The sequence below is a fragment of the Microplitis mediator genome, chromosome 5 (assembly GCF_029852145.1).
Source record: "Microplitis mediator isolate UGA2020A chromosome 5, iyMicMedi2.1, whole genome shotgun sequence".
Taxonomy (NCBI): domain Eukaryota; kingdom Metazoa; phylum Arthropoda; class Insecta; order Hymenoptera; family Braconidae; genus Microplitis; species Microplitis mediator.
The window spans coordinates 7,981,836-8,003,586 of NC_079973.1; the positions used below are offsets into that span (position 1 = coordinate 7,981,836).

A 21,751-nucleotide genomic window follows, 5' to 3' on the forward strand; every position below is an offset into this window, starting at 1 on the left:
ATATATATGTCGATAGTGCGTTTGGTAGGGATTGATATGTCATGATACATAACAATATTATAAGTGTCTAAGAACACAAACTGTCACCTGATTTACTTAAAGTTATTAAAAATATTTAAATAATTAAAAGTAATAATTAATCAATAAAATCTATAACTTTAAATAAAATTAATTGTTTAGACTATATAAAATATATACTTATTATGTGGAAAAGTATCTTGCGTGTTATCATTAGTTTGATAAAAAAACAAACAAGTTATTCATTGATATGACGAATATTGTAAATAATTAAAATATTTAGAAAGAAAAAAATAACCACTGTAATATGCAGTTTAATTAAGACGAATAAAAATATAAATAAAGATTTAAAAATATCATGAAATATGTGGAATATATTAAATTTAATTAATTATTTGAGTGTTAAATTATGGCACAAAAATTATACCTTTGGAAAGGTACAGAAAGAGTTAATTTAATATTTGGTGATGAACCTAATGGTATTATTAAAAAATTGGTTAATATAAATAATCATATATTTGTGTCAACGACAACCTACAATATTTATTGTGGTCAAGTTATTGTTCTAGAAGATCAATCATTATCTGTGACACTTAAACGAATTGATTTTTATGCTGTTGATATTGCATCAAATTCGAAATATTTGTTTATAGTTGATGATCATGGCCATGTATTGACAGTGGACCCAAATAACTTGCAAGTTATCGATAAAATTATTATAAAAGACGATATTAAAATTTGCAGCCATGGGTATGTTGTTTTTATTTTATTATTATTACAAAACTAATTTTGTTTACACTTCAGTCAATCTAGTAAGACTAAAATTCCATAATAATACCGATGAGTATGATTGAATTGATTTTTTTCATTAAAAAATTATCATTTTATAAATTCTGTTATATTTATACAAAAATGTTTATTTTTTTTAAGTATAATTTTTTATCAGAATTTAAAAACATTGAGATGAATTATCTCCAAATTTGCACAATATTTAAATTATTTCAGTTGGGTTCTTATTGAATCAACATAAAACTAATGAGAAATATTTTTATTTTTAAGTATTCGTTTTAATAGTTATATATATTGATATAAATATACTTTAAAGTTAGTTTTTTATTGGTATAAAATAATAAAATTTTTGCTTTTTTCATGAAGATTTAAAACTACATACAGATTCCAAATTTCTTACAGATAGGCCTGAAAATTTATGATTGTGAATTTTTAATAGTTATGAAAATACTTGTAAGGGTTAAAACGAAAAATGTGCGGCGCATGCAACCAATAATTGATGCATTAATAGTTCAACTACTTAACAATTTCATTGCACTGCAAATGATATGAACCGATGTGTAAGTTTTCTCATTGATAGCTCCTATCTACACTTCTCACAGTTATCTGTTTTCATTTTAAATCTTACAAGTATTTTCATAGCTTCGGAATCTGTATTTGGTTTTAAATCCTCATGAGACTCAGAGAAATTATTTTATACTTTTTTAGTCCGTTTTAAAAACGCGGTATATTTAAATAATTTATTTTATTTTGATAATTATTTTCTGCTTCTTAGTTTTGTGTGTGTGAAATGTTGAAACCGATTTCAAACACCTTGATAAGATGACAGAGACATGCGACAAATTTCAGGTTTATTTCAGTTCCTTTTCACCTGATCATGTCCGAAATATAAAATCATTGTATCTACCTACCAATAATATATCAAACTATTTAATTGTTTTTTTTGTTCTAAAAAATAAAATTGAGAAGCAAGCAAAAATGATTTTTTATAAGATTTAAACTTAGAAAAATTGAAACAAATTAAATCCAGATCCTTTTTAGTTAAGAATTTTAAATATATGACTCTATTCATGGTGTTGGAGGTCCTAGTCGTCGCTTTCTTTCCATTTCCTTCATTGCGTTTTGATTACACGGTGTTTTTTATCTGTCATCCAGTTGTAAGCTATATTCAAGAATATAATTCATCCAGAAGTTAGTTTTAAATTGATGATAAAAATTTGCACCGAACAGACAAACAAACGAATACGATTTTTGTTCATTTTTTTTCTTCCTCTTCTACTTCTACTTCTTCTTTTTCTATTTTTTTTTGTTTTTTGTTTTCATTTTCTTGCATTGTCATCTAATTATGAGCTACATTCCAAATTTCTAGTCTCTTGCTCATCGGGAAGATAGTTTAAAATCAATTACAAAATTCCACCCGAACACACATGAAAGCGAATTAATAAAAACGTGCTAAAATTACCGTCTTTTACGTACACTGTTAAAAATTTTCCTTAAACTTTAAAGCGAGTTACTTAAATTTTTTGACAAGCTCAAATCAGTAAGAATTATAAATATAATTATAATTTAACTTATTTACATACTTCAGATATCTACGTCATAAGTGTTATAAAAATTAAAATTAAAATGTAATTTATTTTATTTCATTTCAACAATTGATGTTTTATCATCCTTAAGCCGATTAATTTTAAATAATATTTATTTGAAAACGGTTAATTATTTCGAAAACCATAATTTTAATAAAAATTAATTTTTTTCTTTTATAACTACAATTTAAATACGAGAAATTTCATAGTAAGACTTCAATAGACTTATAATTATCACAAATTAATTACGGTTTTTACAAGAAAAGTTAGCACTGTAATTTAAAAATTTTTTGAATTAAAATCCAAATAAAAAAATTGGTCTATCGGTTGACTCTGCGGGCCAGCCCCAAAACTTCCCGCTGTTTTCAAGCTCTTTGAGCTCGAAACTATTGTTTTGAATACATTTTCGAGCTCAAAAATACTTTTATATGCCGTTGTTTTCGAAAAAAATCGTTTTTTGCTATTTTTTCTCCAACGATATCTCTCGAACGAATTGACCGATTGAGACGGTTGAGGTGGTAATCGGCGCGTTTAATTGAGTTCTAAAGCTACTCAGATTTTGGAATCGATTAATCGAGTAGTTGTTGAGAAATTTAAAAAAAACTGAAAAAAAAAAAATTTTTTTTTCTGTATTTCTTCTATATCTTAGAGTCAATTTGATCGATCGATTTGAAATTTTCAAAAAAATTGACGGCCAACAAACTCTTTCGATTACCACCTCAACCATCTCAATCGGTCAATTCATTAAAAAGATATGAAGAGTTTACATCCACACACACACACACATACAGACATACAGACACTCGGACATCCTTCTGAAAATAGTCAGAATAGCTTCCTAGGACCTCAAAACGTTGACATCTGATGAAAACTTAATTTTTGGAAATCGGGGTGAAAACAATAACTTCCCGAATTTTTTCTTAGCGGGAAGTTAAAAAATTAAATAAATTATTTAAACACTAATTAATTAGTGTAGTAAAAAAAACTCTTATTTTTGTATCATTAATTACAGATATAAACAAGAAAATGAAACAATAAGAATAAAAAATATAGCAATAAGTGACACTGCGTCATTATTTGTAAGTGAAAATGGACAATTATGGGGAAGTGGAGATCAACCTCATGTTGATATAAAAACTCAAACGCCAAAAAAAATAATATTTTTTGATGGACGTACAGTATCTTTAGTAGCGTGTGGTTCAAATTTTAACGTCGTGGTTGCTAGAAAAATTTCAAAAGTAATAAAAGACGATACAGACAGTGAAAATGATATTGATGAAATATTTGTAAATTCTTGTCCACAGTGTTTGCAAAATATAATAACTCCGCAGAGTTTAACATCCTCAGATACTTGTGGTCTCCATCCTGAAGATAATTCAGTTACTTCCATAAGTCCTGTATCATTTAGTATAAAAGGTCGTAATTCAACTTCAAAATCAACGATTGGTAATAAAACATTTATTAATAATATTGAATCAATAGATAATGATGATAAAGAAAAAAAAAACCCAATTTTTATAAATACTGAAGCAGCAAGACAATTTTTAACACGACAGCTATCATGGGTTTCTTCTTATAGTAATAGTAAAGAAGATGAGTACATATCTAATCCAACTGGATTAATAAAACAAAATGTGTCTAGCATGGCTAATTTAGTTTATGAAGGAGTTAAAACAATGGGAGATAAAGTTGTAACATTATCACGTCACGTAAGTGGTAGTTCAGATATTAATGATTTACGTGATGATACAGGAGAAGATTTTGAGCATAATGAAGATGACAATGATAAACCCACTGCCAATAGTTTAGCCCACAGTTTAAGATGTGAAGAATTTCCATGGTCATCAAGTACCGCATCTTTAGATCATGAATTATCACAGCAAGGATTAAATGAACGTATTAATTCATTAGTTGATGCTGGAAATAGTATTCTTGGAACAGAATTATGGACATATGGTGATATACGTTTTGGCCAATTGGGAACTGGTGATATTATTAACAGAGCTAAACCAGTTTTAGTAAACAAATTACACAATACTGGAATTAAAAAAATATCCTGTGGTTCATATCATGTTTTAGCATTAACATTAGATGGAAGAATTTATGGATGGGGTAAAAATGATTGTCATCAAGTGGCTCCAAATGAAATAAACGATCAAAGCTCACCCCAATTAATTAATTCTGTTATTAATAATTATTTTAATAATAAAATACGTGCTAAAGATTTAGCTGCAGGTAGTCGACATAGTTTAATAAATTTCGACAATAATTTATTTTTTATTGGAAAATCAAAGTAAGTTGAATTATTTAATTTATTGTAGTGCTGTACAATTTTGTCAACTAAACCGGCCTTAAAGTTTAACCAGATTAATTAGTTCATTTGCCAGCTAGCTAATATAAATTAACCGGTTAACTTAGCTAATTGGTTAATCGGTCAAACAGTGAAGTTGATAATTATATAGTTCTAATAAATTCATTGTTCTAAAACCTGTATTCAAATATTTAAATTTTCTTAATAATAAAAGAAAAACAACTTTAGCATAACGATATCATTTGAAAAGAAAACATGCAGATAAATTATAATCAAATAGTCGAACTGAAGACCTTGACTCCAGTGATTCTGATTCTAGGTATAGTTGATTTTATATTGTTTTAATTGAACACACTAAAGTTCTTTAAATCATTTCGATTAATACTTTTTGATTTATAATTTAAAATTATTATAATATTTTGTTAATTATTTTGACATTTATATCAAGAAGTAGCAACGATTCAAATTCAGATTCTTCTCCGATTATAAACTTTATAGTCACTTTTCACAGAGGATGTTGAGTAGGATTGATACTATTTTTAATATTTATAAGAAAAAAATTTAACAATTGCGTACGCTCTTGCATATGGCTTTGCGTACGCTCTTGTAATATGGCTTTTAGACACTCGGACTCGTTTTTTTGGAATCGGAGAAGAATCTGAATTTGAATCGTTGCCACTTCTAGAATCAGAATCACTGGAGTCAAGGTATTCAGTTTGACTATTTGATTGTAATTTATCTGCATGTTTACTTTTCAAATGATATCGTTATGCTGAAGTTATTTTTCTTTTATTATTAAGAAAATTTAAATATTTGAATATAGGTTTTAGAATAATGAATTTTTTAAATTTATATAATTATTTTCATTATGATGACATATTATGAAAAAAAAACTTTAATTCAATAATTTAAGTAATTTTAATCACCTGATAAATATTATTCCTTTTAACATACGTTAATGATATGTGATTTAATCATAATTCCTAGCTTATAAATAGTAAAATATCAATTTTACTGTTTGACCGATTAACCAGTTAACTGGTTATTCGGCTAACCAGTTAACTAATTTAACTGATTAACCAATTAACTAAGTTAACCGATTAATTTAAATTAGCTAATAGCTGGCTTATGAACTAATTAACCTGGTTAAACTTTATGGCCAGGTTAGTCGCCAAGTTATACAGCACTAATTTATTGTTATTTGATATTTATTTGATTAATTATTTTGCAGTGATGTCAATGAAATTGTAAAATTAGATATGTCTGATGACGATTTAAAATATTGTATTAAGTTTGTATCAAGTTCAGGTGCATTTAGTTGTTGCTCAATCATAAATCAAGAGCTTCGTATAGTAATTAATGATTTAACGAATGAAGAAATTTTATTAGAAGAAATGATTATTGTTAATCAACATTTAATAAAACCATTTAAAAAAAAAAGTAATACTACACAAGAATCAAATGCATATAACACACTATGCCATTGTTATACAGAATTAATGAGTTTTATAGCATTAAATGTGTTGAGTCTATGTGATTTTTCAAACTATATTTGTGAAGCATATGAAGTTACGTTAGTTGCAAATGTCGATGAGTTTATAACAGTTTATAGGTATTATTTGAATGCTATTTGTGATATTACATCACTTGGTGGTTTTGTACATATAGCAAAAATAATGAATGAATTACCATTGACTGTTGTACGTTTGTTTAAAGATAAAGTTGTTGTTAAATCGAAACAAATACAAAATGAAGATTTAATTGTAACAGCGTTGCAACATCCTTTGCAACAATTAAATAGGTAATATAAGCAATTTTATATCTCTACGTGATAATATAAATTATTATATCGTTATCCAAAAAATTAAAGGAACAAGAAAATTTTATAAATTTTTTAGTGATTTTTGGAGGGCTGTATTTTTGTGAGAAATAATCATATCAAAAAAATAAAAAAAGCAAATTGAAGCTTGAAATCTCTAGTTTAAAGATCTTCCATCAAAATAATTTTTTGAGCTACGGTTTTTGTGGAATCATAAGAAATAGCTTAAGACAAAATTTTTCTAAATTTTTCGGTTTTGTTTTTTGGGTCACGGGGCCGGGAAAATTTTTTTCAGAAAAATCAATTCAAGGCTCGTTTAGGAAATTTATTCAGCTACAATTTGCTTTTTTTGTTTCTTTGTACGACAACTTGCTGCTGAGATATCAGCCTTCAAATGAAAAAGGATCTTTTTGTCTTCGATTATCGATATCTCAGCAACTAATGGTCGCACAGTAATTTTGAGGGCGGCTTTAGAAACTTGAATAAATCCCGCATAAGCCTCATTTTCGATTTAAAAAAAAAAAATTTTTTTCATCCTTAATATCAATTTGAAAAACCTACAAAAAATGGACATTTGATGGTTTTTTAGTTGATCAACCGCTGTTTCAAGAATATTGATGGAAAGGGTAATGTTGCTAGGTGATTTTACAGCTTAATGTATCCCCAAAAGCCCTGAAAATTTTCAAATCGATCCATTGAACCGTTTGTCCGGCTCGATTGCTCAAAGTTTTATAAAACAATTAAAGGAACAAGTTTTGTTCCTTAATTTGTGAAATCATTACCAAAATGAAATAATTAATTTTTTTCGGATTTTCTTTCATTTTTGCGTTAGTTATTCAGTAAATGTAAGGTAAAGAGAAAAAAAAAAAATTTTCCGAAAAACGAGATAAAACAAAAAATTTTTTCCTTTTTCTTTTTACGTTTTACTCGGGTTTTTTTTTTTTTATTTTTTCGTTTTTCCAAAAACCACTAAAAAATTTATAAAATTTCCTTGTTCCTTTAATTTTTTGGATAAGTGTATATTAATCAATAGAGATGTAATCAAATTAGACTAAAAATATTTTATAAAATAAACTAAAAAAATTTTTTTTTCAGGTACAAAGTTATGATATCAAATTTAATCAAAAGTAATGGTACAAATATGGGTATTGAGAGACTTCAAGAAGCTTTAGTTAAGTGGGAAAGATTTAGTGACGATCGTGAAAAACGTCAGAGAGAAGCAGATCAAACAAAAACTTTTTGGGAAAATTCTGGAAAATTAATAGAGCTTCTTAGATCACCTGAGCGTCGTTTAATACGAGAATCCCGATCACATCCAATTTCTCTTCTCAATTCTAGTAGATTTTCATCACATTGGTTCATATTATTAACTGATTGTTTTATTCATGTAATTGGAACATCGCATACAGTGCATCCATTACCTACTTTATGGGTTGAACCTTTAGCTGATACTGAAACATTATTAAATGCCATATCAATAACAACACCAGAAGATTATTTTATTATTTACACTAGTACTGCTTCGGAACGAAATGAATGGTTACAATCTTTGCAAAATGCTATCAAGAATAGTCTGCAAAAAGTTGTTGGTCATACACCGCCAAGAGATCGTACCAGTACTTTTGTATTTCTCAAGCATCCAGTTTACAAAGATGCTAAATATACCGGTATTTAATAATTATTATTTAACTTATTGTTGTTTGTTTTAAATAATTTATATTTGAAAGATTATTTTATCAGGTCGATGGTCGAATGGTAAACCTCATGGTTTTGGAAAATTGGAGTGGGCTGATGGAAAATTGTATACAGGGCAATTTTATAAGGGAGTTATCAACGGTACTGGAAAAATGGAAATATCTACTCAAGGTATTTACGAGGGCGAATGGAAAGATGGTCAACAAAACGGCTATGGTTCATTCAAGTAAGTATTTTTTATTTTATTATGTGAGTAAATCTTAATGGTGGATGGAGTCCAGGAGTCCCAAAACAATTTTAAACTCAAAATTTTTATTTTAAATTTTAAATGCAGTGTCTCAATAGCTATTCAGTTTTTAAAAAATTTACAAGATGTCTTATTTGTAGAAAATTTAAAGCGATATAAAAAAGGTATCTCGAAATTTTTCGAATAACTCAATATTTGCAAAAATGTTCGCAAAAAACCGATCAAACTGTTTTTATTTACTAAAATAATTGTATTTTTCGGGATGTTAAATTTTTTCATTGATTCTATGACAAAATACATTTATTATCCAATAATTTATAATACTGAAGTTAGCCGACGTCTAATAATTTTTTGATATTTTTTTAAGCAATAAATTATATAAAAAAAAATATTTGAAAAATTTGTACCTGTAGTTTTTTAAATTTCCTACATGTGTATATTTTTAGTTTTTTTTTCAAACTTAAGTGTTAAAAAAAAAATCCAAAAAATTTTAATTGGCTGCTAACTTCAGGATCATAATAATTTTCCTCAAAATTTAGTTAAAAATTTTAAAAGTTCTATTTATTTTGTTGCATAAAATCACTTTTTCTTTTTGCCATATCTAAAAATTAAAATTTATATATATGACAAAAATGAATACCAGCTATTGTAAAAATGTTATGACACTGAAGTTCGCCGCCGTCTGATAATTTTTGAATTTTTTGTAAAATGACAGATTGTAAAAAAAAAAAAGGATTTAAAAAATTGCTCCTACAGTTTTTTAAATTTTCTACATGTGCATATTTTTATTTATTTTTTTTTTTTTTCAATCAAATTGTGTAAACTAAAATTCAAAATTTGTTAATTGGCTGCTAACTTCAATATCATAAAATGTTAAGGAATATTTCTGAAAAATTTCAAATAAAAATATTGATTAATTTAATTTCTAAAGCTGATCAATGACGGGTCTTGTAAACCTCCTTGTAACCGTTATGATTCCTGTGAATATGTTGAAACATCATATATATTTTTGTTGTAATTGAATTAAATAATTATAGGTACATTAACGGTGATGTTTATGATGGATATTTTAAAGATGGATTACCTCATGGCCATGGTGTAAAAAAAGAAGGACAATTTATGGCATCTGTTGCAACTGTTTATATTGGTGAATGGATGAATGGTGTGAAATATGGATATGGTGTCATGGATAATATTCTGACAGGTAACAAATTTACTTAGAAATTATTTTTGTCTCATTTTGTTGTAAGAATATTTTTTAAAAGTCATTGGTAGAATAATTATAGACATAGCCCTAAATATTTATCAATCCTCAATAATATCTATGGCTATAAAAGCTTCTATAAAAACTAATTTCAAATAAAAATGTGCGGTGTCTGTAATAATTATTTTTAAGATTTTTAAAAGACTAAAAAAGATATCTTTGCTATTATTATTGTTTTTTTTTATAAAATTTTTCCTTAATTGGATTTACCAAGGATTGGTAAATGATATCGCAATTATTCATAAAAATTTTAATATGATTACGAGATAATTGCATAATTAAATTGAAACCTTGACAAGTATCATAAATGAAACAACAAATTATGAAGGATATTTTTTATAATTATCTAGTGATATAAATAAATAGTAATTAAGTTCTAAACTACTTTTTTTTTACAATAGGTGAGAAATATTTAGGACTATGGAGTAATAATGTTAAACATGGATGTGGATTGATAGTAACATTGGATGGAATTTATTATGAAGGATCTTTTGTTCAAGACATTATGACGGTAAAATAATTAATATTTAATTGGAGTTATAATTAAGTAAATTAAATTTTTTTTTTAAATATTTATAAACAAACAGGGTCATGGATTGATGATCTTTGAAGATAAAACACATTATGAAGGAGAGTTTAAATCAGTAGGAATTTTTGGTGGTAAAGGAATATTAACATTTTGTTCAGGTGATATTCTAGAGGGTAACATTCATGGAGCTTGGAATGAACCGGTTAAAGTTACAGCAACTTTAAAAATTAAAAAAGCTAGTATTTTTACTGAAGTTAATGCAATACCACCGTAAGTTAAATTTTTATTGATGGAAAAATCATATTGATCGATTAATATCAACTATCGGCAGTCCCCACGTGAATGCGCTAATATCATTACATATTTTATTATTTTTATTATCATTAAAGTTTAATAAGACAAATCTTATCATTCGTTAAACAAACTTACTGAATTAATTAAAAAAAAAAACTATGATTTGATCATTGGGACAAATTACGATATTTTCGACCATCGCATATAAAGATAAGAAAAAATAATTTATTCGTCAGAAAAAAATAATTTTTCTGCCCTCCGGCCGGAAAGTGGCAACTTTCGGGCCGCTGCCCCAAACGAAGTTGCGACTTTCCGGCTTCGTCGAGCAGAAAAATAGTATACGCACCTTGGCCAGTAAAAAAGAAAGCCTCAGACCACATGTTTGTCAGCCTCGGCTTCGCCTCGGCCAACAATTACATGTGCTCTGAGACTTTTCTTATTTTACTGGCCTAGGTATGTAATATACTATTTAAAAGCAAACAACATTAGCGTGAAATTTAAGTACATTTTAAAAAATTAAAATATGGAACTTAATATTTTATAAAAACCTCCGAAATTATAAGAAGGCAGACTTGTGAGTCAAGGCCATTGACACCAAATTTAATCAGTTTCATTGATTTTATCATGAAAATATCCCTTATTAAAAACTCAGATTGAATCCGATGAAAATCGATTGAGAGTCAGAAAATATATTATTTTCCGATTGAGTTTCAATGGAATTCAATCGGAGATTTTGATCCCAGATCCCTGATTGAAAATACTCATTGAAAAGTATTGAAAAAGATGAGAATTGAATACTTTTGAATAAATCCTATTCCACAAGGTTTTCATCTGGACATAAAATTAATACTTTTCAATTATATTGAATCTAAAAATAATATAAGAATTTATAAACTTCCAAAAAATTTAAAAAGATTCGAATAAATTTTTATTATTTTTAATCTTTCTGAATCCTCGTCAATAACAAAAAAGTTTAGAATTTTAGGGTTACGAGTAGCATTGAAAAAAATTCGAATAAATTGACAGTTTTCAATCTTTTTAAATCTTCCTCAATACCAAAATAGTTCCATATTTCGGGTTAAGAGTTGGATTGAAAAAGATTCAAATAAATTTGCATTTTCAATCTTTCTGAATACTTCTCAATAACAAAATAATTTCACATTTCGGGTCACGTGTGGGATTTAAAAAAATTCAAATGAATTGACAGTTTTTGATCTTTCTGAATTTCCCTCAGTACCAAAATAGTTTCATATTTCGAGTTATGACTTGAATTGAAATAAATTAAAATGAATTGACATTTGCCAATCTTTTTGAATCCTTCTCAATACCAAAATAGTTCGATATTTTGGATCGAGTGTAGGATTGAAAAGAATTTAAAGAAATTGAGAATTTTCAAATTTTCTGAATCTTTCTCAATATTAAAATAGTTCCATATTTCGAGTTATGACTTGAATTGAAATAAATTAAAATGAATTCACATTTTCAAATCTTTCTGAATCTTTTCCTAAAATAATGAAAGATTGAATTCTTTTCAATACTTTTGAATTCCATTATAAGAATTAGAAAGTATTCAAATGATCGAAATTTCAATTCCATTTAATATTTTTCAAAATCTCCGTATGGATTGAAAAGAATTGAAATAATTTTCAATACTTTTCAATAAGTATTTTTAATCAGGGATGGCATAGACATATATCTTAATAATACAGATTTTTTTCTTGTAAACAATTAATAAATTAATGATTATTTTAATTGTTAGATCATTTGGTAAGTTATGTGTACTACCAGATCAAAAATGGAAAGCAATATTTCGACAATGTTATCAACAACTTGGGGTATCAGAGCCAAATATTCGTAATGTTAATTCATCATTAAATAATGATAAATTGTTGGAATGCCAAAAATTATGGGAAAATGTTGCAGTTATTATAAATAAATCACATGAAAAATCGTTACGTAGAGATAGATCACCATCAAAAAATACAGAGAAAAAAAATAATAATGATTTACTTAATAAAATTCCACAATTTGGTCAAGATAAAATAACATTAATAAGTTATAACGAAATTCATAATTACTTAACAAATGCATTTGAAAGTCGTCATCATCCATTAGGTAATTTATTAATTGAAATTTCGTCAGTATATACCGCAAGTTACGGAGGTGTTCGGGTTCATCCATTATTGTTAAGCCATGCTGTTGCTGAACTACGTAGTATAACTTTGAGAATATATGATATTGTTATATTATTTTTCCCAGCACTACCAAGTGGCGATAAAGAATATGTTTTAGAAACTGATGATCAAAGTGAAAGGTATTATTTTTTTTTTTTAATATTTTTTCTTTAAAATAAATAATTGATATAAATAATAATTTTTTAGTAAAGTTATAAGTGCCACAGCTATATTACATCCAATTTTACTACCTCGTGTACATTCAGCATTATTTGTACTTTATGCATTACATAATAAAAAAGAGGACGATGCTTATTGGGAAAGATTAAAAAAATGGAATAAACAACCAGATATAACTTTGATGGCATTTTTAGATATTGATCAGTAAGTATTTAGCACATTTCTGTACTACGACATAAAATTTTAACATTAAGTATTTTAATATTATTTACTAAATAGAAAATTTTGGAGCAAATCTAATATTACTTTGGATGTAAATGATGGTGAAACATCTTTTATTGAAGCTATTGAAACATTGCAACAATTAAAAACTACCTTCTCACCTTTAGAAAAACTTTTAGTTATACGTAATACATTCGAACAAATGACAAAGGTAAAAATTATTATTTTGTTTTTTTTTGATTAATTTAACCCTCGGAGTACACTGGGGGTCATTTTGACCCCAGAATTTTTTTTATCCTAAAGTATTTTTCAAGTTAGGTTTGATTTCAATTAACTTTTTCACCGTTAAAAATAAGTTAATTCGAAATAATGATAGTTGTATTCGAAAGAGCATTGTTTTACCTACAAAAAACGTCATGACCTGCATTCCGATAGAATGCATAGTCAATTTGACCCCGTGTGTACTCCGAAGGTCTGTTCGGAGGTGTGTACTCCGAGGGTTAAAAATAAAAAATAATTGTTTTAATTAATTTTTTAGACAGTACAAAAACAATTAGGTACAAGTTATTTATGGACGATGGATGAACTATTTCCAGTATTTAATTTTGTAGTAGTGCGTGCTAGTGTTTTACAATTAGGCAGTGAATGCCATTTTATTGAAGATTTTATGGAGCCTTTTTTTCAAAATGGTGAACTTGGAATAATGTTTACTACTTTGAAGGTAAAACAAAATTTTTTTTTCTCTTCCCGGGAAAAAATGTTCAAATATGATCATGTCTGTTCATGTCTGATGTCAGACATAATCATGCATGATCTTGTCTGAAGTTCTGAATACGTTCAGGCCTGCTCATTTCTGATCATGCCTGTTCATGTCTGAAACGTGAAATACGTTCAGGCCTGATCATGCATGGACATGCCTGTTCATATCTGATCAACTATAAACAGGCATGATTATGTTTGGAGTGTGAAATATGATCAGGCCTATTAATGCCCGGTCATTTTTCATGCCTGATCAGGGTTGATGACCCATGCCTGTTCATGTCTGAACATTTTTTCCCAGGTTGTTAATTATAATCTAGTACTAATAAAAAAATATTTTTTGTCATTTTAGGCTTGTTATTATCAAATTCTACAAGAAAAAATGAGTATTGCTGATTAAAATGAATAAAAAATTGTATATTATTGTTATTATTTAAATAATTAAGTTAAAAAATATTGTTAAATGAAAGTAAAAAGAAATTGAACGTATGACTTTATTTAGTCTAATAGAATTTATACTCATAATTAAAATTGTTAAATTTGAAAGAAAGTTTAAGTTACAGTTGAAATATTACATTAATTTATATAAATAAATATTTATTGATACATAGTTTGTATACATGTTTTATTTTTTTAAACTACATACTGGCAGTATAATTAACAAATCTAACTATTTATCAGCTTATTTTATTTTTTATTAGCATGTTTGAGTATTATCATTATTTTTTTTTTTTTTTTAAATATTCTTTTTATATATTAATTTATAGAAAATGTTTTTGATAAAAAAAAATATCAATTTTCACTGTTCTATTAATACAATAATTTATAAGGTAATCATGTCACGCAAATCAACCGAACATATAATACCCTAGTCAAGTTAAATGACTAAAAATCAATAATATGTACGTAAACAATAATTTCCTACGTAGCCTACGCTCTCTTATTAATTCTCAAGAAGTTATAATTTTTTTTTATTTGTTATTTTCTAGAAAATAACAAAATTTAAAATTAAGTATAAAAAAAAATTATAACTAAAATTTGATTAATGAAAATAACTTAATTTTTATTTACTATATTAAATTATTTGTTCTTTGGGAAGTAAATTGAAGAAAAGTTTTTGATTTATGAGAAAATATTAAATATTAAAAAACCGAAATTTTTCTAACTTTAGGTATAATAAATATAATATAAAAAACTAAAATAACAGAATCTAATCGGCTTCAATTTTTAACTACTATTTTGCTAATTGTTTGTCTTCATTTAAGTAGTTGGATAATTAGAAAAACAGTAATTAACTTAAACTATAAGAAAAAATAAATAATAATATACAGTTATTTAATAAACGAAAAAAAAAAACTTAAATTTATATATTTATTAGGGTGATCCAAAAAATAACAAATTTTTTTTTCTTGGAAACAGGTTCAAAAGTTACGTTTAGATAAAAAAAGACGCCTGTGAAAATTAGAGCTCTTAATATTAACATTAAGAGGTTCCTCATCGCACTTTTCTATTTTCCATAAGAATAACATGGAAAAAAATTTTTTTACGTCTTCTGATTTTTATAAGTAGCTAACGATGCGTCATAGGAATAATTGGCAGGCATATTCTTGTAGGTAATTGAATGCTCTACAAAAAAAGTTTCTTATCATTTTTTGATAAATCTATTTGTTCAAAAGTTATTTGAGGTTGAAGTCGAATTCATATTAAATTTTGAGATCTTTTTACTTTTCCGGCGAAACTATCAGACCTATTACAAAATATCATGGGACCTTTTTTGTAGACAATTTTATTCCCTAGAAGTTATTTCCAATAAAGTTTTTTCGAATTCCGCATTGTTTTCTAGTTATTTTCATTTTAATGTCATGCTCATAAAAAAAATAGTCTTCTGATCGATTTTGAGAGCTCGACATGAAAATAAAAATAACTAGAAAAAAATGCGGAATTCGAAAAAACTTTGTTTGAAATAACTTCTAGGGAATAAAATTGTCTACAAAAAAGGTCCCATGATATTTTGTAATAGGTCTGATAGTTTCGCCGGAAAAGTAAAAAGATCTCAAAATTGAATACGAATTCGACTTCAACCTCAAATAACTTTTGAACAAATAGATTTATCAAAAAATGATAAGAAACTTTTTTTGTAGAGCATTCAATTACCTACAAAAATATGCCTGCCAATTATTCCTATGACGCATCGTTAGCTACTTATAAAAATCAGAAGACGTAAAAAAATTTTATTCCATATTATTCTTATGGGAAATAGAAAAGTGCGATGAGGAACTTTTTAATGTTAACATCAAGAGCTCTAATTTTCACAGGCATCTTTTTTTATCTAAATGTAACTTTTGAACCTGTTTCCGAGAAAAAAAAAATTTGTTATTTTTTGGATCACCCTAGTATTTATTATTGATATATAAAAATTGAAACTATCTAGAATCGATTAAATAAATTTTCTTCTGCATCGCTTGTGATTAAAGTAGCCCTTCCAAAAACCAACTAAATTTTTTCCCAGACAAACAAGTCGTAAACGAGATATTAAATTTGAAGTTACATATAATTGATTATATTTATCAAAGTAAATAATGCAATATGCTGAACTGGAAGGGTTTAAAAGCGGAATAATAATTCCGATGAGATTAATAGCAGCGACGTTTACGAAAAGTACTGAATTCGGCTGCATATTGACAACCATTTATAATTCCTGTACAATCGACAACTGTAACGACACTCGTTATCTGTTAAGTCGGGCCCAGGTGGGCCTGACAGTTAACTGTCTTTTTATTATTTATCCGCTATTATAATGTTAATATATTTAATGATAATTATTGCTAGTAGTAATAATAATAATAATGAATGGTATTGAGTAGTGTAGTGGCAACAGCAACAAACACTATAGTAATAATTTGTTGTGAAACGCGATTTCTCAAAGAAAAAAAAACAATAATGCCACTACGTAAATTTTATAATTCTCTTATATAGAAAGTAACCCAAATAAGGGTTCTGTAAACCCTCAGTAAGTCGCTTTATGTAAGCGATATGATTCACCCAACTCGATCAATAAACTCACACCATCAGAGAGATCAGTTGAGAGTTTATTATTTCACTTACGCTTTAGTAATATTTTTTTTTCTTTCTTTTTTTAATATAACCAAGTGTCTCCAAGAGTCAGATTTAAATTAAATCTGCAACATTCAATGGCATTTCATCAATGTGAGTGTTATAAAACTGCTCAATATCGCTCATGGTACGTTTGTCATCTGTAGTGACAAAATTAATTGCTACTCCCTTACGTCCAAAACGACCACCACGTCCAATTCTTAAAAATAAAATCCATTAGTATTAATATATTAAAATAAAAATAAATAAATAATTATTACCTGTGAATATAATTCTCTCGATTTGAAGGAAGATCATAATTAATAACGAGAGATACTTGTTGCACATCGATACCACGTGCCAATAAATCAGTGGTGATAAGAACGCGAGAAGATCCAGTACGAAATTGTCTCATAATAAGATCACGATCTCTTTGCTCCATATCTCCATGCATTGCAGATACCGTAAAATCACGATTATGCATACTCTCAGTTAGCCAATCAACCTTACGACGAGTATTACAGAATATAACAGCCTGAGTGATACTCAAAGTATCATATAAATCACACAATGTTTCAAATTTCCAATCTTCACGTTCAACAAATATATAAAATTGCTTTATACCCTCAAGGGTAAGTTCTTCTTTTTTAACAAGAATACTAACTGGACGACGCATAAAACATTTTGATACTTCCAATACATCAGTTGGCATAGTAGCAGATAGTAAGATAACTTGAACTTCATTAGGAAGTAATTTAAATACATCGTGAATTTGGTCTTTAAAACCACGTGACAACATCTCATCAGCTTCATCCAATACGAATAATTTAATGTTGTTGGTGCGCAATGCACGTCGACTAATCATATCATAAACTCTACCAGGAGTTCCTACAACAACATGGACTCCTTGTTCCAACTTGTGCATATCTTCGCGCACATTAGTACCTCCAATGCAAGCATGACATTGTGCATGCATAAAATCTCCAAGAGCGATAACAACCTTTTGAATCTAAAGAGAATAATTTAAATTAGTCATTTATTTTTTATGCTTAAAGAATAAGATATAATCTATATTATTAAGAGAATAGGGAAAATTTTGATGCCATATCTATGTGATAGAATTAGTTAATGTTATTGAAATTGGTATCATTAGAAAGGTCTTGACTCAAATTTGTGCCTCTTCATACTTTAAACTCTTTTTAATTGCCAAGTATTGAGATAAATAGATTTATCTATATCATTTGAATTACATTTAAATTTCGCGAGAAAAAAGACGATCGTATTTATTTTCTTTAAATAAATTAATACTTTAATTATTCCGTCACTAAATATGACTGAATGTCACTGAATATATTATTTATATCGCGTTACTTATTCCAAAATGACAGATTTTTATGCTCCCTTTTGGTTTTAGGAAACTTCTCAAAGCCAAAAAAGTGTGCATAGAAAAAAAAAGGATTCATTGACACAAAAAATCTTTACTCGCCTAAAGAAAATTTTTACTTACCCCAAGAAATTTTTTGCATTGTGAATTAATAACAAAAATTTATTTAGAACTAGAAAAAATTACTTGGTGCAAGGAATTATTTCTTGACCAAAAAAATATTCTCTCGCTCCAAGACAATTTTTGTATTTAATTGATAATGCATCAAATTTCTTGGTGCAAATTAAAATTTTTTGTGGCAAGAAATTCTTTTTTTCTGCGTATTTTATAAATCTAGTAGTGATATTTAGGCACGTAGTGACTGTAGGTTGCTCGTTTATATTTAATAATATTGTTAATTAAAGATAATTGTTTAATTACTTGGTAACAATTCGTACCTGTTGGGCTAACTCACGAGTTGGTGCGAGAATCAATGCCTGGCACTCATTCAATGATGTATCAATTTGTTGCAAAATTGAAATTGAAAATGTTGCAGTTTTACCAGTACCTAAAAAAAATTTTAACTTAATGTTTAGTAATAAAATTATTTCCAATAAAAACTTAAAAGATACATTTAATTTTATTAATAAAATATTACCAGATTGCGCCTGTGCGATAACATCAAGACCCTTCACACATGGTACTATTGCACGTTGCTGAATAGCAGAAGGTTTTTCAAACCCATAAGCATAAATACCACGTAGAAGTTCTTCTTTCAAGTTCATGTCATCGAAACTCTCAACGACCTAGATAAATTATAAAAGAAAAATTAGACTAATGAAAAATTATTCATCGATCGATGGTTTTTTTTAACAATAAAAAATTTATTTACTTGCTCCCAATTGGACTCAATAAGACCGTCAGGGTCCATTCCAGGAGGTCCTCCATAATTGAGTGCATCACTTTCGCTCGGACCATTTTTAGAATCGTCCGACCATTGATCTTCAACTCTGTATAAGAAAAAAAATTATCGTCAAATGATTAACAATAAATTCACTATTGTTTAATTATATTTGTCCTAAATAATTTATTTTTAAATTCAATTACTCTTAATTAATTTTAAAAAAATAGTTATCATTAATTAAATAGATGATTCACGTCATAATAAATACTGATAATTATCACCTAAAAATTTTGTTTACTTATTTTCTCTAAATCAATGCTAGTAAATGTTAACTAATGATTCATCTATTTGTATATTTATTATCATCCTTCACAGCCCAGTAAAATTAATAATACATTAACGGTGATGTTTATGATCGATGATATTTTAAAAATATGATACTGAAATTAGCCAACGTTTAATAATTATTGGATTTAAAAAAAAACGATAAATTATAAAAAAAAAATGCACTCGTAGTCTCTTAAATTTTCTACATGTGCATATTTTTATTTTTTTTTTTCTTCAAATTTAATTGTTAAAAAAAAAAATCAAAAAATTCTTAATTGTCTGCTAACTTCAGTATCATTTTAAAAATGGGCTATCATAGTATAAAAAAATGACATTGTATTGGATCTGTTTATATTGACGAATGGGTGAATGGTGTGAAATATGGATATGGTGTCATAGATTTACTGTATTGATTATGTTTAAATGAAAAAATTACAGATAAATACTGTACACACGTAGATAATAATATATACTAAGAGGTGACAGTGACTCACAAGTACCGCAAAAGCATGTCTTTAAATGAGTGTAAATGTAGCAGACATAAAACAATTTTTAAATTACATATAAAAAAATAAAACAATTAAAAAAATGCATGAGCTGATTTTAGAATTTTAAAAAAGTCCATTTTTTAATTTTTTTGTTAAAAAAATTTTATTTTATTATTTTTTAATTTTAAAAATTGTCAGATGTCTGCTAACTCTACTATCATGTCTTTAAATATTTAAAAATGATCAATTAAAAAATTTATGTCCATAAAAAGTTTTTAAAATAATTAAAGAAAAAATCGTCAGATGACATTTAAAAATTTTTACAATAAATTTGACATTTAAATCAATAAACTTGACAAAGTTGAGAAATAAAAGATGTGAGCTGTCACGAGCATGGTGGAAATAAACGAAAGCGTGCGCGTTTTTAATGACAGTATAAGATGAATTATTTTTTTTTGTAAAAAATTATCTTATGAATACGTCACGTGACAGTTAAGAAATGTGACGTTCAATTATAATTTGAATAATAATAAGCCGATAAAGATATTTGAAATAAATTTATGTGAATAAGTATAACACAATAGCCGCCAATTTTATAGTACAATGTGACAAAAAGTCAACGGCACGCCATGTTGATAGCGAAAACCTCGTGCGTTCATTAATTCCGGATAAAACTTATAAATATTACTGTCAATGTACGTAATATCAATCTTAATCATTATGTTTATCTGCTGATATGAATAATTAGTAATGATTGTAACTGGTAAATAGTAATTATTAAATGACATATATATTAAAAAAAAATAGAACTTGCCTTCGATCAGACGTATACGACATGTTCCACTCACAGTAACGCGACGGAAAGGACGAATTCCTATTGCGTCACCGGGAATATTCTTATCGTACAAATACCGCGTAATGGCGCTGCTGTATTATAAAATTATTTTATATTTTATTTACTACAATAAAAACTACTGGATAACTATCAATATCGATCAACTGATAAGTTTGACTAATAATCATAATTATTTCATTTATTTTAAGGAATTATATTTGTATTTAATTGTCTTTTGCACCAAGGGAGAGATTACGTTTTTTACCCAAAATTATTTGCAATGACAAATAAAAAACGTGGGTAAATTTAAATTATAAATATTTTAATAGAATTAATTATCAAAAAATAAAACATAATAATTTTTCATTTATATATTAAAATAAATAATTTATATTTCTTCTTTTTCTTATTATATAAGGGAAGGGGGGGGTAAAAGGGGGTAGGGTAGGCAAAACGGGGTACCCCCAAAATTTGATAAAAAAAAATTTTATATTTTAAATGGTTTTTAAACATTCCAAAATCACTTCTGTAAATATAATTAAGCGTTACTTTGAATTTTTTTTGGTAAACTTTTTCAAAAATCAATTGTAAGTTGAAAAATATTAATGACGTTTGTTTTAAGATAAAAACTATTAAAAATTTTTTTTCTTCTTTTGTATCCACTAAACATGTAAAATATAATTTTTCTTCATGTAAATTACTTAAAAAAAAATTTCAACTTAATCAAATTCGTTTAAAATCCAGAAATTTTTTTTTTTTACCTTTTTTCGGAGTTACCCCACTTTGCCCGCAGAAATGAAAAATTTTTTTTTTCAACGGTAACTAAAAATTTCTTCTATTTACTTTGAATATCA

General features: G+C 26.9%; 2 protein-coding genes across 6 annotated transcripts; one reads left to right on the forward strand and one right to left on the reverse strand.

Moving 5' to 3' along the window:
- Positions 1–7: 7 nt before the first annotated feature.
- Positions 8–14,378, forward strand: LOC130667306 (alsin). Of its 5 annotated transcripts, none has more exons than XM_057468803.1 (14): positions 12–768; positions 3,406–4,686; positions 5,936–6,505; positions 7,619–8,190; positions 8,264–8,444; positions 9,503–9,669; positions 10,131–10,240; positions 10,317–10,528; positions 12,312–12,667; positions 12,812–12,866; positions 12,934–13,110; positions 13,186–13,339; positions 13,667–13,849; positions 14,240–14,378. In XM_057468803.1, the coding sequence occupies exons 1-14, from the start codon at positions 428–430 to the stop codon at positions 14,285–14,287; spliced, it is 4,407 nt and encodes a 1,468-aa protein (XP_057324786.1). In that variant the 5' UTR covers positions 12–427; the 3' UTR covers positions 14,288–14,378. The 5 variants fall into 5 exon arrangements, 3 of the variants coding, with proteins under 3 accessions (XP_057324786.1, XP_057324785.1, XP_057324784.1); XM_057468802.1 differs by having other exon boundaries at positions 13–768; positions 3,406–3,631; positions 3,698–4,686; positions 12,312–12,866; XM_057468801.1 differs by having other exon boundaries at positions 13–768; positions 12,312–12,866.
- LOC130667307 (eukaryotic initiation factor 4A-like) lies at positions 14,368–21,003 on the reverse strand. Its single transcript, XM_057468804.1, has 6 exons — positions 20,877–21,003; positions 19,236–19,353; positions 19,002–19,149; positions 18,802–18,911; positions 17,262–17,989; positions 14,368–17,200 (listed from the first exon to the last, which is right to left on the reverse strand). The coding sequence occupies exons 1-6, from the start codon at positions 20,897–20,899 to the stop codon at positions 17,056–17,058; spliced, it is 1,272 nt and encodes a 423-aa protein (XP_057324787.1). The 5' UTR covers positions 20,900–21,003; the 3' UTR covers positions 14,368–17,055.
- Positions 21,004–21,751: the final 748 nt, after the last annotated feature.

Bases quoted from the DNA above. Each gene is read 5' to 3' on its own strand.
- LOC130667306 (XM_057468801.1), top strand. From the start codon at position 428: ATGGCACAAAAATTATACCTTTGGAAAGGTACAGAAAGAGTTAATTTA. The intron at 10,529-12,311 runs GTAAGTTAAATT...TTTAATTGTTAG, and splicing joins GAAGTTAATGCAATACCACC to ATCATTTGGTAAGTTATGTG. The intron at 13,111-13,185 runs GTAAGTATTTAG...TTTACTAAATAG, and splicing joins GCATTTTTAGATATTGATCA to AAAATTTTGGAGCAAATCTA.
- LOC130667307 (XM_057468804.1), bottom strand. From the start codon at position 20,899: ATGTCGTATACGTCTGATCGAAG. The intron at 18,912-19,001 runs GTAATATTTTAT...AATTTTTTTTAG, and splicing joins TATCGCACAGGCGCAATCTG to GTACTGGTAAAACTGCAACA. The intron at 17,201-17,261 runs GTAATAATTATT...TTTATTTTTAAG, and splicing joins CGAGAGAATTATATTCACAG to AATTGGACGTGGTGGTCGTT.